Here is a 19814-nt window from a genome sequence, read left to right on the forward strand (position 1 = left end):
CGAACAGAGGCCCGAACAATCCCCATCCACCACTACTCTCCTCCGTCTGGCTGAACTTGTTCTCTCACTGAACAATTTCTCCTTAAACTTGTCTCAGTTCCTCCAAATAAAACGTGTGGCTATGGGTACCTGCATGGACCCCAATTATGCCTGTCTCTTTATGGGGTATGTGGAACATTCCTTGATCTAGTCCTACTTAGCAACCCCCACCCCCCCACCCCGCAACTCTCTTTTTGGTGCATCGATGATTGCTTTGGTGCTGCTTCATGCTCTCATCTGGACCTGGAAAGATTTATCAATTTTGCTTCCAATTTCCACCCCTCCATCATTTTCACATGGTCCATCTCTGACACTTCCTTTCTCTTCCTTAACCTCTCTGTCTCCATTTCTGGTGATAGACTGTCCATCAATATTCATTACAAGCCCACTGACTCCCACAGCTACCTTGATTACAGCTCCTCACACCCCTCTTCCTGTAAGGACTCCATCCCATTCTCTCAATTCCTTCTCCTCCGTTGCATCTGTTCTGATGATGCCAATTTCCAAAACAGTGCTTCTGACATGTCCTCCTTCTTTCTTAACCGAGATTTCCCACCCAGTGTGGTTGACAGGGCCCTCAACTGTGTCCTGCCCATATCCTGCGCCTCTGCCCTCACACCTTCCTCTCCCACCCAAAATCATGATAGGGTCCCCCTTGTCCTCACTTTTCACCCCACCAGCCTCTGCATTCAAAGGATCATCCACCGCCATTTCTGCCAACTCCAGTATGATGCCACCACCAAAGACATTTTCCCTTCGCCACCATCCCCGGGTCGACTGCATTCACTGCTCCCAATGTGGTCTCCTCGATATTGGAGAGACCAAACTCAGACTAGGTGACCGCTTTGTAGAACACCTTCGGTCTGTCCGCAAGCATGACCCAGACCTTCCTGTGGCTTGCCATTTCAACACACCTCGCTGCTCTCATGCCCACATGTCCATCCTTGGCCTGCTGCAATGTTCCAGCAAAGCTCAACGCAAACAGGAGGAACAGCACCTCATCTTCCGACTTCTGGACTTAACATTGAGTTCAACAACTCAGACCATGAACTCTCTCCTCCATCCTCACCCCTTTTTTCAATATTAATTTTTATTTTTTTATCCACTTATTTTTATTTTTGTTTATTTTCATTTTTATTCATTGTTTTATCCCCACCTTTTATCCTATTTTTGATCTTTTTTCCCACCACCGTGCCCTCCCCCACCCTCACAGGGACCATCTGTTACTTGTTCATGTTGTTCTTTCCAGAATGCTTACCCTTGTCCTGCTATTAATACATTCTGCTTTCTTACCATAATGCCACCATCAGCACCTCCTTTAGCCAGTACTACTACCAGTAACACCCCTTTGTACTTTTGTTCATGACATCTTTGTCAATCTCTCCTTTGCCCCCACCTATCGCTGGCCTTCTATCCAGCTTTACCTGCTCCATCCCCATTAAACAGTATAAATTTCATCACATTTTTATTTCTCTTTAGTTCTGAAGAAGTCATACAGACTCGAAAAGTTAACTCTGTTTTTCTCTCCACTGATGCTGTTAGATCTGCTGCGTTTTTCCTGCATTTTCTGTTCTTGTTTCAGATTTCCAGCATCTGCAGTATTTTGCTTTTTTCCTCAAGAGCATGTTTATTTCAAACTCGTTGAGCCACACTCCCTCAGCTCCACCACTGGCAATTGCTCTTTCAACGATTGCTCCTTTCTTCCCTGGAACATCCTCCCCTTAGTCACTCCACTTTTGCATTGCACCCTCCAGTTTCAAACATCTCCTGAAAACCCTTCTCTTGTATAATGTCCTCTACTCACAAGCTATTTTTCTCACCCTTTTACCCTGTTACTTGGTACCCACAGACCTTTCTTCACCTTGTAAAAGATTTTAAAATGTCCTCTGTACACGAGGTCGGCTATAGAAATATATTATTTCAGGGAATTTTTTAAAAGCATTTAAAAATGTTATATATGTAAAATCATACAGAGTTATGCTGTTTAAGAGAATAATCTGCTTTATCAAAACTTTGATTTAAAATACATTTTATATACACACACAGTTTCTGATAAAGGAAGAAGTGCAAAGAATAATTTCGATAAGTTTACCATCAACAATTTTTTTTAAAAATCAACCAATGTAAATGGAAAACACACTCTCAATGTTATTGGTATTGGTGATGTGAACAAAATTTGCATGGTTTGCATGAGTAGGCACAGATAATTGGCAAAAGAGCAATGGAGACTTGCGGAGAAACTTTTTCACTCAGTGAGTGGTCAAGGTCTGTAATGCACTACCTGAGTGTGTGATGCTGGCAGGTTCAGTCGAGGATTTCAAGAGAGAATTAGATTATTATCTGAAATGGAAGAATATGCAGGCTCACTTGGAGAAGGCAAGAGAATGCCACTAGACAAATTGTTTATTCAGAGAGCTGGCGCAGACATGACGGGCCAAATGGCCTCCCAATTCTGTGCTGCAATAATCAGTGATTCATTTCAATTGTTGATGACAGTCAAGTATTCTGTTTATTTTCACTGTACGATAATTAGTGAAGAAATGTTGAATATGAGCGATAGTGTATCTTCTGCTTATTCTAAAGGCAGAAGGCCGTCACTATTGAAAGCACATGTGGACATGAAGTAGGACAAGAGAGGGCTTGGCTCTTGCAGACAAAATACCTTACAATAATTATGGTCAAGGCTCACCTGTGTTTGATAGCCAATAGGGCTAGACTCAGGAAGATGACTGTCCTATGAAACGATATCCAAGCAACTGATTCAGACAGAGTGGGAGAAAATTGGCAATAAAAAGAGAGGAAAAAATGGAATCACACTCTTCCAAAAATTGAAATGTTTACCGAGTCAGAATCTACATTAAAATCCTTTCATCTGCTGTAAATGTGGATATGTGATAACATCACCATGGACAGTGACCCGGAAGAGTTGCTGGTGTGAATGGATTGCAATTAGCCCCAATACATACACAAGGTTTCTTTGCTGTTTATGCAATTGCAACTTGCAGTGTCGATCGCAGTACCTCATCCACCATTTTCCTCAATGATGCCAACAACATACTATTTGTAGGAAAATATTAAACGCGAAAGAGAAAATAAAAGCAACATAATAATTACTTCTATTTTTTTGTTTCTCATTTCGATGTGAGTGGAAAATATAATACATTATGTGGGATTTATGCAATGATGGCCACACTTAATGATCTTAAAAATGTTTCCTCAGTCTTTAGAAGGTGCCATTGTACACAATTCCTCGGCTAATTAGTATGATTTTTGGCAGAATAGTCATCTTTCCAAAATCAAATGGTAGTTATTGTGCAAATAAGGATCTGCTTCTGTATTCCTATCAGATTTCTTTGTACTGAGAGATGTACATTTAGGACACAGCTCAGACTTAAGGCCCGTATGACATGGCGGGGTTGAGCTAATGATGTTGATGTATCCAAGACGATCTCTCTTGCAAATAGCATTTTAGGACTGTCCAATCCCCACGAGGAGAGCTATCAGAAATGCCAAGTTTCCACAAAGGTACACGATTAATATGAGCAAATCAGGCTCCACCTGTAAAAGAATGGCAAAAATCATCACTAATTCAAACTGGCAACAATTCCTGACTAATTCTAAATGTAGTTGGTTAACCCAATTTTTTTTAATATCAGCTAGCTAGTGGATATGCAAAATCTGTATTACTAGAGAGAGCTGTGGCTCAATAACTCTGTCACATTAATGTTACATCTCTTCAACTCTCCCAGTTGCTCAGCTGGTTAAGGTGATGACTCATCATACAGTCAGGAAAGTCCCAGATTCAAACCTCAGTCAATGTGGTATTAGTTGATTGAACTGCTTTTAGGAAATTCTTGGGAGGTGACGCTCACTATATCAATGTAAGTTCTTTGTTCTTTCTCATGTCCCTCAGCTTATTGAGCAGAAAGGTACACAAAGAACAATGAATTGAGCAAGCTAGCATAGACTGACTGGCATCCATGGAACTACACCCCAGGAAGAAGCCAACATCTTAAGGAGAGGAGCAGTGGAAGTGAAGAGCAAAAAAATTGAGAAGGAGAAACTCAATATTCATCTGCTAATGGTTCCAATAATCTTTTCAACATGGTTGAAGTTGGAGGAAAAAACATTGAAATTGTTGGATTCAATTCGCCCTTTGTTTCTCTATATCAAAATAAATGTGTCGGAACGCCCACACTTAAGTAATATTTCAGTGCAGATAAGAGGCAATTTCCTACACCATGGCATTGCTTTTAATCTTAAGAGCATAAGAAATAGGATCAGGAGTAGACCATATGGCCCTTTGAGCCTGGTCTTACATTAAATATGATCATGGCACCTTAGACATCTCCTTAGACAGCACCTTCCAAACCCACAACCACTACCATTTAGAAGAACAAGGGCCAGCAGATACATGGGAACACCACTGCCTGCAAATTCCCCTCCAAGTCACTCACCATCCTGACTTGGAAATATATCACTGTTACTTCACTGTCGCTGGGTGAAAATCCTGGAACTCCCTCCCTTACAGCACTGTGGGTGTACCTACACCACAAGGACTGCAGCACCTCACCACCACCTTCTCGAGAGCAAATAGGGGCGGAATTTTACACCAGCGGGATTTTAGGGTCCCACCTAAGTCAATGGAGTTTAGAATGGCTCGCTACATTTTACGGCCCCATCCGCTCCATGACAGGGTCGTAAAATTCTGGCCTAGGGATGTGCAATAAATGCTGGCCTAGCCAGCAACACCCACATCCCATGAATTAATCCCATGAATCTGCCTCAACTTCACTTTCCAGCTCCCTTTCCATATATATGGATTCCATGAGTGTCCAAAAATCTGTTTATCTCAGCCTTGAACATATTCAATGATATGCAACCACATATATCTCTGGGGTAGAGAATTCCAAAGATTCACTACCCTGGGAGTGAAGAAATGTCTTCTCCTCTCAATGTTAAATGATTGACCCCTTAACCTGAGGCTGTGCTTCCATCTTCTAGATTTCCCAGTCAGGGGAAACAACCTCTCACTATCCACCCTGTCAAGCACCTTCATTGTCTTAATACAGGAGCAAATTACTGCAGATGCAGGAAATCTGAAATAAAAACAGAAAATGCAGGAAGTACTGCTGAGTACCTCAGCAGGTTAGGCAACATCTTTGGAGAGAAGCAGAGTTAACTTTTCAGGTCAATGGTCATTTTTATGAAAGGTCATCAACCTAAAACATTAACTCTTTCTCTCCACAGATGCTGCCTAACCTGCTGAGGTTTTTCTGTTTTTATCCCCTGATAATCGTGAACGTTTCAATGAGATCACCTCTCACTCATCTAAATTCCATAGTAGATGCCCAATTTACTCAGCCTCTCACCATAAGAGAACTTTCTCATCCCAGGAACCAATCTAGTGAACTTTTGCTGTACCGACTCATAGTAAGTATATCCTTCCTAAGATATTGAGACCAAAGCAGATCACGCTACTGAAGCTACGGTCTCACCAAAGCCCCACAAGTTTGTAGCAAGACTTCCTTGTTCTTGTACTCTGGTCCACTTGCAAGAAAGGTCAACATGTAATTTCCCTTCCTAATTGCTTGCTGGACATGCAATCAAAACTTCTATGATCTTTGCACTTGTACACCCAAGTCCCTCTGAATATCAACATTTAAAATTTTCACATCTTTTAAACAAATGATGTGCTTTTTTGATCTTATCTATTGAGGTGAATAATCTCACACTTGCCCACATGATACTGTACTCTATCTGTGACTTTGTTGTCCACTCATCAAACCATCTACATTTCCTTGTGTCCACATCGCAGCTTGCATTTTCACCTAGCTTTTTATCTCAGCAAGCTTGGATACATTACTCAGTCCCTGTCTAAGTCATTAAAAAATCTATTACATTTACTTGGGTAATGACTGTGACTGCACTTCAAAAGTAATCATTGTATGTGTTTTGCTTTTGGGACATCTGCGGGAGATGTGAACCATTACATCACGACAAGTTCTTTGTTCTTTCTAATGTTTCTCAGCTTCATAAACACAAAAGATATACAAAGAACAATTAATTGGACAAGCTACCAGATAATGACTTGCATCCACGGAACTAGACTCCAGGAAGAAGCCAACACCTTAAGGAGAGGAACAGTGGAAGTGAAGAGAAAATAATTGAAAAGAGAAAACCACATATTCATCTGTCAATGGCTCCAATAATCCTTTCAGTGTGGTTGATGTTGGAGTGAGGACCATTGAACTGTTAGATTTAATTTGCCCTTTGTTCCCCTATATCAAAATAAATGTGCTGATCGCCCACATTTAAGATAAGTTACTTGTTCAATGTAGAAAAGAGACAATTTCCTATGCCTACGCTTTTGCTTTCAATCACTACTGATCCCAAGAACATATGGAGTAGGTACAAGAACAGACTACATGGCCCCCCTGTGCTTATGCCATTATATACAATCATCGCTGATCTTCTGCCAAAGCTCCACTTTCCCACTCCCTCCCCATAGTCCTTGATTCCCCGAAAGATCACATATCTATCCATCCCATCCTTGAACATATTCACTCATCCACATACCCCTGGCATAGAGAATTCTAAAGATTCAAAACCCTCTGAACTCAACTCCACTTTCCTGCTCCCTCCCCATCTCCTTTGATTCACAGGGAGGTGAAAAATCTGTCTATCTAGCCTTGCTTGCTGTTGATTTAACAGCTGCCTAAAGAACCTGTTCCATTCACCAGAACTGTGTTTGTTCAGTGGTAGGACTCTCATCTGAGTCAGAAGGTTGAAGGTTCAAGCTCCTCATCACAGCTTAATCATGGAAACCTCGTCCATTGCTTCAATGCTATACTGATGAAATGTTGCATTGTCAAAAATGTTATCCTGAGGATTAATCATAAATCAAGATGCTCTCAGGTGGATTTAAAATATTTGATGGCATTATTTGAAGATGAACAGGAGAGGTCTTCTGCTTTAATGTTTTTCCCTCAACTAATATGATCAGATTAAATAGAGATATGTCATTGCTGCTTATGGGACCTTACTGCACAGAAGTTGCCTGTCACATTATGCTGCATAATGATCAAGTCAGCATTTCAAAAGTAATCACTGCCTGTGAGGTGTTCTTGGAAGGTGAGATGCACCTATTTATCAATCCAAGCTGTGATTCTGTTTGTTCTTGCTAATGTCCCTCAGCTTATTAAGCAGGAAGGTACACACACAACAGTGAATTGGGCAAGTTACTAGAGGATGACTGTCACCAAGGGACTACCCTCCAGTAAGAAGCCAACATCTTAAGAAGCGGACAATACAAGCAAGAGAAAAAATTGAGAAGGAAAAGCCCCATATTCATCTGCTAATGGTTCAAATAATCCTTCCAACATGGTTGATGTTGGAACATTGAACTGTTAGATTTAATTTGCCCTTTGTTCCCCTACATCAAAATAAATGTGCCGCAATGCTTACATTTAAGATAAGTAATGTTTCAATGCAGATAAGAGACAATCTCCTTTACCATGGTGTTGCTTTCAATCATTACTGATCACATGAACAGAGGAACAGGAATCCATCCTGTGGCTCTTTGACCCTGTTCTGCCATTCAATACAACCATGGCTGATCTTCTGCCTCAACTCACTTTCCCGCTCCCTCCTCATAAACTTTGATTCCTTTAGTGACCAAAAATCGGTCTTTGCAACCTTGAATATACTCAACGATGGAAAATCCAAAAACCTCTGGTAGAGAATTCCAAAGATTCCCAATTCTGCTAGTGAAGAAATTTATCCTCACATCAATCCTAAATCATCACCCCTTCATCCTGCAACAGTAGCCCATGTTCTAGATTTCCCATCTAGAAGAACCATCTTAATGTCTACTCTGTCAAGCCCCTTCATAATCTCATAGGTTTCAATGAGTTTATCTCTTATTTGTCTAAACTCCAGAGTACAGGCCTAATTTACTCAGCCTGTCATCATAGTGGGACCTTCTCATTCCAGGAAACGAGCTATTGAACCTTCATTGTACCACCTCCAAAGCAAGAACATCCTTCCTTAGACATGTGGACCAAAACTGAGCACAGTACTTCAGGTATGGTGTCACCTAAGGCATCATCATCAGCTGTCCCTCGATTCAAGGAAGACATCTACTCAGAGTTGCGAGTTTCTATCATGCATCTGCGCGTGACTGGGATTGGGAGTACAGGATTTTATCCTTTTATTTCCCCTTCTTCTCTGCTCAGCTCTGCCTCATCATTAAGACTTTGTAACTCAAAGTATGTTGCAGTTGTCGCCATTTTGAATGACTGGTAGCAAATCCCTCCCAGTCATTAGTCCCAATGCTGCTGCGCTTCAAGAAGAACTTCAGAGTGTCTTTGAGGTGTCTTCTTTGTCTTCCCTGGAACACAGGCCATTTGAGAGTTGAGAAAACAGGACAAGGCAGATTACCACCACCTTCTCAAGGGCAACTAGGGATGGGCAATAAATGCTGGCCTAGCCAGCAAAGCCCACATCCCATGAATAAATAAAAACAAAGATAGCTTTCTGCTATCTAGACACAGTGTCCAGTCCATCAAAGGTGATTTTGCAGGAGTTTTGTCTGAATGCTTGTGGAGCTGGCTTCAAGAAGGATACCAGCATTTGTTTGATGACCCTCCCATTGATTCCGGGTTGTGGGGGGGTGGCGGCGGCGGCGGCGGCACAGCAGAGATATTGCTGATAGAATTTCCCTAGTGCTCTTACGTGATGTTGAAACACAGTCCAGGTCTCACTGCAGCTGACTGAGTCTTAGATCTCCTCATCAGTGGTGGCCTCTTGAGAAAGAGGGCTGCCAAGGAATGGCAAGACCAAAACTGAGCATAGTACTCCAAGTATGGTCTCACCAAAGCCCTTTACAATTGTTGAAAGACTTCCTTGTCCTTGTACTCCAGTCCCCTTGCAAGAAAGAACATCATCCATTTGCCTTCCTAATTCTTTGCTGTACATGCTAGCTAACTTTTTGTGTTCCTTGCACATGTGCACCTAAGGCTATCTAAAGATCAACATTTAAAAGTTTTGGGCCTTTGAAAAAACAGTTCTAATTTTCTATTCTAACTATTATGGTGAATAATCTTACACCTCCTGAGCTGATACTCCAGCTACCACCTTGTTACCCACTCACTTAACCTATTATCTCTTTGTGTGTTCCTCACAGCCTACATTTCCACCTAGCTTTGTATCATCAGAAAACTTGGACATATTACTCTGAGTCTTTGTCTAAGTCATTAAAAAATTTGTGAAATTTGCCTGGGTAATGACCTTGACTGCACTTCAAAAGTAATCATTGCCTGTGAGTTGCTTTTGGGACATCTTGGGGTTGTGTGAACCACTACATCAATTGAAGTTCTTTATTCTTTCTAATGTCCTTCAGCTCTTTAAGCACAAAAGGTACACAAAGAACAATGAATTGGGCTATGAGAGCATGACTGGCACCCATTGGATTAAACAGCACTGAGAAGCCAAAACCTCAAGGAATGGAGCAGTGGAAGTGAGGAGAGGAAAAAAAATGAGAAGGAAAAAACCCACATTCATTTGCTAATAGTTCCAAAAATCTTTCCAATGTTGATGTTGATACAAAAAATGTTGAACTATTAGACTTAATTTGCCCTTTGTTCTCCAACATTAAAATAAATGTGCTGATTGCTCACATTTAAGATAAAGACATGGTTCAATGCAGATAAAAGGTAACACATTAGACAAAGGGGCAGGAATAGGCCTTGTGGTCTCTTGAGCCTGCTCCACTTTCCAATACACTCTTGGCTGATCTTGTGCCAAATCTTCATGCTCCTGCTCTTTCCCCAAAACCCCATGTGATTGCTCAGAGATCAAAACTATCTATTCAAGTCTTGAATATATTCAAACTGGAACATCCACAGTCCCAAATTCCAAAGATTCACAACCCTCTGAGTAAATAAATTTCTCTTCATTCCAATACTAAATGATCAGATAAATCTCATGAGTCTGTGGCCTTATGTTCTAGATGTTCCAGTCATTGAAACAACCTCTAAGTGTCTACCCTGTCAAAACCTTTCAGAATCTTGCATATTTCAATGAGATTACTTCTCGTTCTTCTGAACTCCAGGGAGCTCCATGTTTTTACACAGTTTCACATCACAGGACAACCTTTACATCCCAGGGACCAATCTAATGAACTTACATTATCCATTTACCTTCCTAATTGCTTGCTGCACACACAGGCTAGCTTTTTATGTTCATTGCTGGCATACACCCAAGTCCCTCTGAACATCAGCATTTAGAAATTACAAATCATTCAAAAAATGTCATGCATTTTTACTCTTATCATGGTGAATAACCTCCCACTCTCTCATCATACTCTACATTAGATTCCATCTCCCACCTTGTTGCCCATTCACTTTTATCCCTGCCATATCTCTTTGCACTTCCTCACAGCTTACGTTCCCACCTAGTTTTGTATCATCAGCAAACTTGGATGGTTTACTCCCGATCTCTTTGTCCAAGTTATTAAAAACTTGTATGATTTGCCTGGGTAATGACAGCGACCGAACTTCAAAAGTAGTCACTGCCTGTGAGATGCTTTGAACATACCTGGGGAGGTGAGAACTATTACATCAATGCAAATTCTTTGTTCTTTATAATGACCATCAGCTTCATAAGCACAAAAGATACACAAAGAGCAATGAATGGGCTGTGGGCAGAGGATGTCTGGCACCCAAGGGTTTACACTGCAGTAAGAAGGCAATATCTTAAGGAGGGGAGCAATGGAAGAGAAGAGAAAAAAGATTGAGAAGGAAAAACCCCAAATTCATCTGTTGATGGTTCCAATAATCATTCCAGCGTTGATGTTGGTGTAAGAAACCTTGAACTATTAGACTAATTTGTCCTTTGTTCCCTGACATTAAAATAAATGTTCTGATTGCTTACATTTAAGCTAAGTCACGGCTCAGTGCAGATAAGAGACAATTTCCTATACCATGGTGCTGCTTTCAATCATTACTAATTATAAGACCCTAAGAAATAGGAGCAAGAATAGACCTTATGGCCCCATGAGCCTGCCCCACCTTCCAATATGATCATGGCTGATCTTCTGCCAAACTCCACTTTCATGTTCCTTCCCCATATTCCTTGACTCCCCAGAGATCAAAAGTCCATCTGTTCCAGCCTTGAATATATTTACTAATACGTTACTAATCATAAGAGCGTTTAGAAATAGGAGCAAGAATGGAGCTATTGGCCCCATGATGCTGATCCACTTCCAAGATGATCATAGCTGATCTTGTATCAAAATTCCACTTCTACATTCCTTCCCCTTAACCCTTGATTCTTCACATGATCAAAACTCTACCTTTTCCAGCCCATCCACATCCCCTGAGTAGATAACTCCAAAGATTCACAACCCTCCGAGTGAATGATTTTCTCATCATCTCAATCCTAAATGATCAAACAAATCCCCTATGCGTACTGTATGCTGCATTCTAGATTCCCCAGCCAGGGAAACAGTCTCTCAGTGTCTACCCTGTCAAGCCCTTTCACAATCTTTTATGTTTCAATGAGATCATTTCACATGAGATCACCAAACTCCAGAGAAGTAAAAGTTTACTCAGCCTCACATCAAAGGACAACCTTCATATCCCAGGGACCAATCTAGTGAACCTTCACTGTACTCCCTCCAGTGCACGTAGATCCTTCCTTAGATATGGAGTTCAAAAATGTGTACAGTACTCCAGGTGTGGTCTTACGGAAGCCCTGTACAATCGTAGCAAGACTCTCTTGTTCTTGTATTCCAATCTTCTTGCAAGTAAGGACAACATGCCATTTGTCTCCCTACTTGCTTGCTGCACCTACATGCTAACTCTAGTGTAATATGAGGTGAGCAACCAAAGCACATTGATGGGGCAGAATAGAGTGAGCTTAGCTTCATTTCCCACTTGAATGTGTTTGATATTGATTCTTAATTGTGTAAAAAGGAACATGTTCCATGTACCAGAAGTGTGTTAGTTTGGCTCAGTGGTAGGACTCTCACCTGAGTCAGAAGATTGTAGGTTCAAGCCTCACTTCAAAGCTTGATTACATAAATCTTGTCTGTCACTTCGATAAAACACTGATTAAATGCTACACTGTCAAAGATGCTGTCCTGAGGATCAATCTGAAATCAAGATTTTCTTGGGTGGATTTAAAATATCATATGTCATATCATATATCATAAATAAATATGACATTATTTGAAGACTAACAGGGAAGGTCTTCTTAATCCCTCAATCAATATCATGAAATTAGATTACGTAGTTATTATCCCATTGCTGCTTATGGGATCTTACTGTGCACAAGTTACTGCATAATAATAAAGCCTGAACTTCAAAAGTAATCATTGCCCACGAAATGCTTTTGGGAAATACCTCTGGGAGGTATGATGCACTAGATCAATGCAAGCTCTTTGTTCTTGCAAATGTCCCTCAGCTTATTGAGCTGAAATATACACAAAGTACAATGAAGCAGGCAAGCTACCAGAATATGATTGACAACCATGGGACTACACTCCAGAAAGAAGCCATCATCATAAGAAGTGGAGCAGCAGAATCAAAGAGAAAAAGTACGAGAAAGAAAATCCCATGTTCATCTGCTGATGGTTACAATAATCCTTCCAACGAGGTTGATGTTGGAATAAGGAACCTTGAACTATTAGATTCAATTTGCACTTTGTTCTCCATACACCAAACAAATGTGCTGCAATGCCCTCACATAAAATAAGTAATGTTTCAATGCAGATAAGAAACAATCTCCTTTACCATGGTGTTGCTTTCAATGATTAATGATCATAGAAACATAGAAAATAGGAGCAAGAATCCACCATATGGCCCTTTGATCCTGTTCTTTCATTCAATATTATCATGATTCATCTTTTGCCTTGACTCACTTTCCTCTCCATCCACATATCCTTGATTCCATGAGAGACCGAAAACCTGTCTATCTCAGCCCTAAATACACTCAACAATGGAGCATCCACAAAATTATGGGATAAAGATTGCAAAGGATTCACAACCGTCCAACTGAAGAAATTCCTCCTCATCTCAGTCCTAAATGATCGACCACTTAACTTGAGACTGTGCCTCCGTGTTCTAGATTTCCATGCCAGGGGAACAAAACCTCTCCCCATATCTACGCTGTCAAACACAAGAATCGTTTCAATGAGAACACCTCTCATTCTTCTAAACTCCACGATATAGGCCCACTTTACTGAGCCTTGCATCAAATGGGGACCTTCTCAACCTAGGAGCCAATCTAATGAATTTTTGCTGTACCACCTCCAATGCAAGTATATCCTTCCATAGATATGGAGACTAAAACTGAGTATATTCTTCCAGGTATAATCTCATCAATGACCTATACAATTTAGCAAGACTTCTGTTTTTGTACTCTAGACCCCTTGCAGGGATCGACATCTTTAATGTCTTCCTAATTGCTTGCTGCACATGCATATTAGCTTTTTGTGTTCCTTGCACATGTACACCCAACTCCCTCTGAACATCTGCATTTAAAAGTTTTAAGGCATTTAAAAAACAAAATTTAAGTATCCTATTCTACTTCTTGTGGTGAATAACCTCACGCTTCCTCATCATACCCCACATTATACTCCATCTGTCACCTTGTTGCCCACTCACTTTTAACTTTTATATATCTCTTTGTACCTCCTCATAGCCTACATTCCCACCTAGCTTTGAAACATCAACAAACTTGGATGCTTTACTCCCAGTCTTTAATCCAAGTTATTAAAAACCTTGTGTGATTTGCCTGGGTAATGACAGTGACTGAACTTCAAAAGTAGTCACTGCCTGTAAGATGCTTTGAACATACCTCGGGAGGTGAGAACATCAATGCAAATTTTTTTATTCTTTCTGATGACCATCAGCTTCATTAGCACAAAAGATACACAAAAAACAATGAATTGGGCAAGCTAGCAGAGGATGATTGGCACTATCTTCCAGTTAGAAGCCAACATCTGAATTAAAGGTGCAGTGAAAATTAAGAGAAAAAAGATTGAGAAGGAAAAAACCCACATTCATCTGTGGATGGTTCCAATAATCATTCCAACAATGATGTTGGTGTAAGAAACTTTGAACTATTAGACTTATTTGTCCTTTGTTCCCTGACAATAAAATAAATGACCTGAGTGCTTACATTTAAGATAAGTCATGGCTCAATGCAGATAAGAGACAGTTTCCTACACCATGGTGCTGCTTTCAATCATTATTAATCATAAGAACCTAAGAAATAGGAGCAAGAATAGACCTTATGGCCCCGTGAGCCTGCTCCACCTTCCAATACGATCATAGCTGATCTTCTGCCAAAACTCCACTTTTATGTTCCTTCCCCATAATCCTTGACTCCCCAGAGATCAAAAGTCCATCTATTCCAGCCTTGAATATATTTAAGTATGGAGCATCTACAGCTTCCTAGGGTAGATAACTGCAAAGATTCACAACCCTCTGGGTGAAGAAAGTTCTCCCCATCTTGATCCTAAATGATCAAACATATCTCCTGGTCCGCATCCTCATGCTCTAGAATCCCCAGGCAGACAAACAACCTCTCAGGTTCTACCCTGTCAAGCCCCTTCAGAATCTTGTATGAGATCAACTCTCATTGTTCTAAACTACAGAGAAATAGAAGTTTACTCAGCCTCGCATTATAGGACAACCTTCACATCACAGGAACCAATCATGTGTACACCCATTACACTGCCTCCAATGCACGTATAGCCATCCTTAGTTATGGAGTCCAAAATTGTGTACAGCACTCCAGGTGTGGACACACCAAAGCCCTATACAATTGCAGCAAGAGTTCCATGTTCTTGTACTCCAACCTCCTTGCAATAGAACCTAACATGCCATTTGCTTTCCTAAATGCTTGCTGTACCTACATGCTAACTGCTTTCCTCGTACGAATTTGGGACATCTTGGGGATGTGTAAGCTACTACATCAATGGAAGTTCTTTGTCCTTCAGCTTTGAAAACACAGCAGGCGCACAAAAGACAATGAATTGGAGCTACCAGAGGTCGATGGCACCCATGGGATTAGACCAGTGAGAAGTTAATACCTTACAGAGAGAAATAATTGAGAAGGAAACTCCCCCAGATTCATCTGCTAATAGTTCCAATAATCTTTCCAACATTGATGTTGGTGTAAGAAATCTTGAACAAATAGATTTAATTTGCCCTTTGTTCCTTGACATTAAAATAAATGTGTTGATGACTCACATTTAAGATAAGTTATTGTGCAATCTAGATAAGAGGCAATATATTAGAAATAGGAGCAAGAATGGACCTTGTGGTCCCATGAGCCTGTTCGATTTTACAATGTGATCATGGCTGATCTTGTGCCAAATCTTCACATTCCTGCTCTTTCCCCATAACCCATGATTCCCCAAAGATAAAAAGTCTATCTATTCCATCCTTGAATATATTCGAGGATGGAGCATCCATAACCCCCTGAGGTAGATAATTCCAAAGATTCACAACGCACTGAGTGAAGAAATTTCTCCTCACCTCGATGCTAAATGATCAAACATATCTTCTGAATATGTGCCCACATGTTCTAGATTCCCCAGCCAGGGAAACAGCCTCTCAGTGTTTATCCTGTCAAGCCCCTTCCAAAAGTTGTATGTTTCAATGAGATTAACTCATATTCTTCTAAAGCTCCAGAGAAGTCCAACTTTATTCAGCCTCAAATCATAGGTCAACCTCCTCATCCCAGGAACCAATCTAGCGAACCTTCACTGTACTGCCTCCAGTGCATGTACATACTTCCTTAGACATGAGTCTAAAATTGCATACAGATATGGTCTTACCAAAGCCCTATACAATTGTAGTAAGACTTTCTTGTTCTTGTATTCCAGTCTCCTTGCAAGAAAGGACAGATGCCACTTGCCTTCTGAATTGCTTGTTGTACCTACATGCTAACTTTTTTTGTTCCTTATTCAATTGTACCCAAGTTTCTCTAAGCATCAAAATTTAAAAGTTTCATGCCTTTTTAAAAGATGTTTTGTTTTTCTATTCTTATTACCAGAGTGAATAATCTCACATTTCCCCATATGATATTCCATCTGCCATCTCAGTATCTCCTCACCTAACCTGCCTATATTTCTTTGTGGCTTCTTCACAGCTTACAGGCCCACCTAGCTTTCTATCACCTGTAAATCTGTCGCTTCACTTAAGTCATTAAAAAGCCTGTCACTTTCAGCCAGTAATGACAGTGATTATGCTTCAAAAGTAATCTTTGCTTATGAAATGCTTTTTGGACACCCTGGGGAGGTGAGAAGCATTACATCAATGTCAAAGTGAAACACTATGGTTGCTGGAAATCTGAAATACAAGAGCAGGACAGAGGCTGGGAATTCTGAGGCAAGTAACTCACCCCCTGATTCCCCAAAGCCTGTCCACTATCTACAAAGTACAAGTCAGGAGTGTGATGGAATACTCTCCACTTGTCTGGATAAGTACAGCTCCAATGACACTCAAAAAGCTCAACACCATCCAGGACAAAGCAGTCTGCTTGAGCGGCACCCCATCCACCAACTTAAAAATTCACTGTCTCCACCACCGATGCACAGTGTGTACTATATATCAGATGCACTGCAGCAACTCACCAAGGTTCCTTCAAAAGCACCTTCCGAACCCATGACCTCTACCATCTAGATGGTGAAGGCAGCAGCTCCACAGGAACTTTCCAAGTCACACACCATCCTGACATGGATATATACCGCTGTTCCTTCACTGTCGCTAGATCAAAACCCTGGAACTCGCTTCCTAACATCATTATAGGTGTACCTGCACCAGCTGCACTGCAGCATTTCAAGAAGTCAGCTCACTACAACCTTCTTAAGGGCAATTAGGGATGGGCCTAGCCATGAAAGAATTAAAAAGTAGCTTTCCTGTCACCTAAAACCGGGTATTTCCGTCCACGCTTACATCAATTGCTATCCTGTGATGACCAGGTTTTTATGTGAATTTTAACCCTAATAATGTATAATATTTATAAGCAGAAATAATTAGTGAGATAAAACACAATACCTTGTTCCTCAGGTTGACGTACAAAGCTGAAAAGATGAGATGTAAAGGGCATGGTTAGTTTCAAATCATGTATTCTGTATACTCAAGATTTATTGATCATCAATATAGAAAATCAATGCTGAACTGTTCCTTACCGTTTCCTTTAGTATAGCAATATACAGAAAGCATGATGTATAACAGGGCTTCCCATCCAACAAGTCCTCCCAAGACCTTCTCCGGCCATCTATTTGCTGTTACATTTATCAGATTGAACCCTAGAAACAGAGTTGCCACTAGAAGGGAGAGAGCGATAAACGTGAGGAGGTTTCAAGGAAGCTGGTATTTTTTTCAGTAAAAAAAATGGTTATATTTTCATTTGCAAATGAATTTGAGAGGAAAAGGAAAAATTACATTCTAATATGAATGTCAGGAATCTATTCTGAGTTCTCCCCATCGGACACTGTTAAGCCTAACAGGAGCCCTGGGCTTTCTCCCGATCTACCACTGCAGCTGATTGGGGGGAGTTCTGTTTCTTTCTTACACTAAAACCCCAGAGCCCATGAAATTACATTCTGAATAATAGTGTACAAACACTTATTATATCCCCATTTAGTGCCTATCTTAACAAAGACATTAATCCATTAAAAAAATATTCATACACAGGCATTCCTTAACTTCAGTATTGTGAAAAATATTAAGAAACTTTGTCCAGAACAAAGTCAACCGCATTAGAGCAGCAAATAGAGACAGGATGTGGCATATCATACATATTTATTAAAATTATTTATGACTCTCCATATGTTGAACAATCACTTACCTGCAAGACACTTGATGACTAAAGCCATGAAGGCGTGAAACCAGTTAAAAATATATCGTCTGTAGAAATACAAAATTGCCATTTAATTTTGCTTTCATCATTTGATAAATATCCTTCATTAAAAATGGTTATTCATTTAAAATAAATAAAATGAAAAGAAAACACGGGAACAATAAAGTTACTATTTTGCAGTCATTTTTCAATTGACTACCATATTTTTCCTTCCCATCTTTTCTTCTCATAGATGACACCTCCAGATTCTGACAAGGATCTACCTTTGGCTCCTTCATAGACACTGTCCCTCAGTGGCATCATCAACACATATAGTATCTGTTCTACTTCTCCATAATTTCCCTCAATCATATAGCTATCCAAGTACCCATCAGGTTGTTTCTCTGCCATCGATCAGAAATAAGTCAAAATTATTCTCCGAAAGACCATCAGGAAAACGAAACCCATTATTCACTACTCCTCTGTCCCTAAGCAGCATCTCCTCAGACAAGATGAATTGTTAAAGAATGTTAAAATCAATTAAAATTTATTTTTATTGCTGATTGAAAATGACAGGGTTTTCTCAGTGTGAATGAATTCAAAGAAAAATACATTTTTATTTTGATCTTTAAATCTCAAGAATGTAAATAAGTGATTAATAATGCTTCATTACGCTACATGACAACCAATATATTATTTTTCTCTTTTGCACAAAATCCTTCTTTACTTCAACTATTAAGTTATGATTGGACGCTTCGGAAAGAAAAAGAAAATGCTAAATTCACTACACTGTTTGACAATAGATTCAACAACAATGAAAAATTGAACAAGCTGGGGCTCTCCTCTACAAAAGGGAAGACCAAGGGGTGATCTGATTGAGGTCTTCAAAATTATGAAGGGGTTTAATAGGGTAGCCATAGAGAAGATGTTTGCACTTATGGTTGAGCCAAGAACTAGAGGCCATAAATATAAGGTAGTTTTTAAGAAACCCAGCAGTGAATTCAGGAGAAACTTCTTTACCCAGAAACTGGTTAGAATGTGGAACTCAGCACCACAGGGTTTAGTTAACATGAATAGTTAAAAGGTCTCCTGCAAAGTGATAAGGTGAGGTTTCCTTAGGGCCACATCATGGTATCAAAATGGAGTCTGTTATAAATTCCATATTTAAAAATAAATTCAGTGGAAGGATTTGGGTTATTTATGTAAATAACTGGACAGATAGCAGATAAATTGCTGAATATGAAATGGATTTTGACTAGGATGATTCAGAAAAGGATCATGAACACTATCAGGAGGAGACAATGAAGCAATCTTTTTCATAAAGTTTATAAAGTGCCAGGCAATATAGCCAAAACAGAGAATACAGTTTAATCAAGGTAATTTCGAGGTTGTACAGTACAGTGATCACAATGCACTTGTAAGGCTGCGTAAAGTTCTGAATGCTACAAATGTACCACATCTTAGGAAATGAGAGACTAGCAATAGAAAAATTCAGAGTAAGGGTGATGAGCTATAAGGAGAGCAGACAATTAAGCAGAGTCCCTGACTTAAATATCAAGAGGTTCAGATAAGACTAATCCTAAATATCAGTTTAAAATAAAGCAGTAACGTGGTATCATGGGTCATAGATATAAGCTAATTAAAAGATAAATTTAAATCAGATACTAAAAGGAGCTTCTTTTTTCTATTGACTGATAAAGGCTAAGTAGTCATTCGACAGGAGTGGCAAGAGAGAAAGGCTATTCAGAACATGAGGCAGAATTTTCCCACTGGCGTGCAGGGGCAGGCCCCGTACATCTGCGTGTAAAATGACGCGCGGTGACATCGGGCAAGCATCCCAATGTCACCGTGTGCCATCGCGATACTTCATTGGACAGGCACATGATCATATCTGCTGCACGCCCGCCATTAAT

General features: G+C 40.1%; 1 protein-coding gene across 1 annotated transcript in view; it reads right to left on the reverse strand.

Annotated features, from left to right (window-relative positions):
- Positions 1-2022: 2022 nt before the first annotated feature.
- Positions 2023-19814, reverse strand: part of LOC121288800 (putative ferric-chelate reductase 1) — a 53495-nt gene continuing 35703 nt past the window's right edge. Inside the window, exons 13-16 of the mRNA XM_041207527.1 lie at positions 17911-17969; positions 17249-17386; positions 17115-17140; positions 2023-3597 (exon numbers count right to left, since the gene is read on the reverse strand). Coding sequence (XP_041063461.1) covers positions 3508-3597; positions 17115-17140; positions 17249-17386; positions 17911-17969 — 313 coding nt within the window. The 3' untranslated portion in view covers positions 2023-3507. The remainder of the gene's footprint in view (positions 3598-17114; positions 17141-17248; positions 17387-17910; positions 17970-19814) is intronic.

Source organism: Carcharodon carcharias, chromosome 16 (genome assembly GCF_017639515.1).
Source record: "Carcharodon carcharias isolate sCarCar2 chromosome 16, sCarCar2.pri, whole genome shotgun sequence".
NCBI classification, from domain to species: domain Eukaryota; kingdom Metazoa; phylum Chordata; class Chondrichthyes; order Lamniformes; family Lamnidae; genus Carcharodon; species Carcharodon carcharias.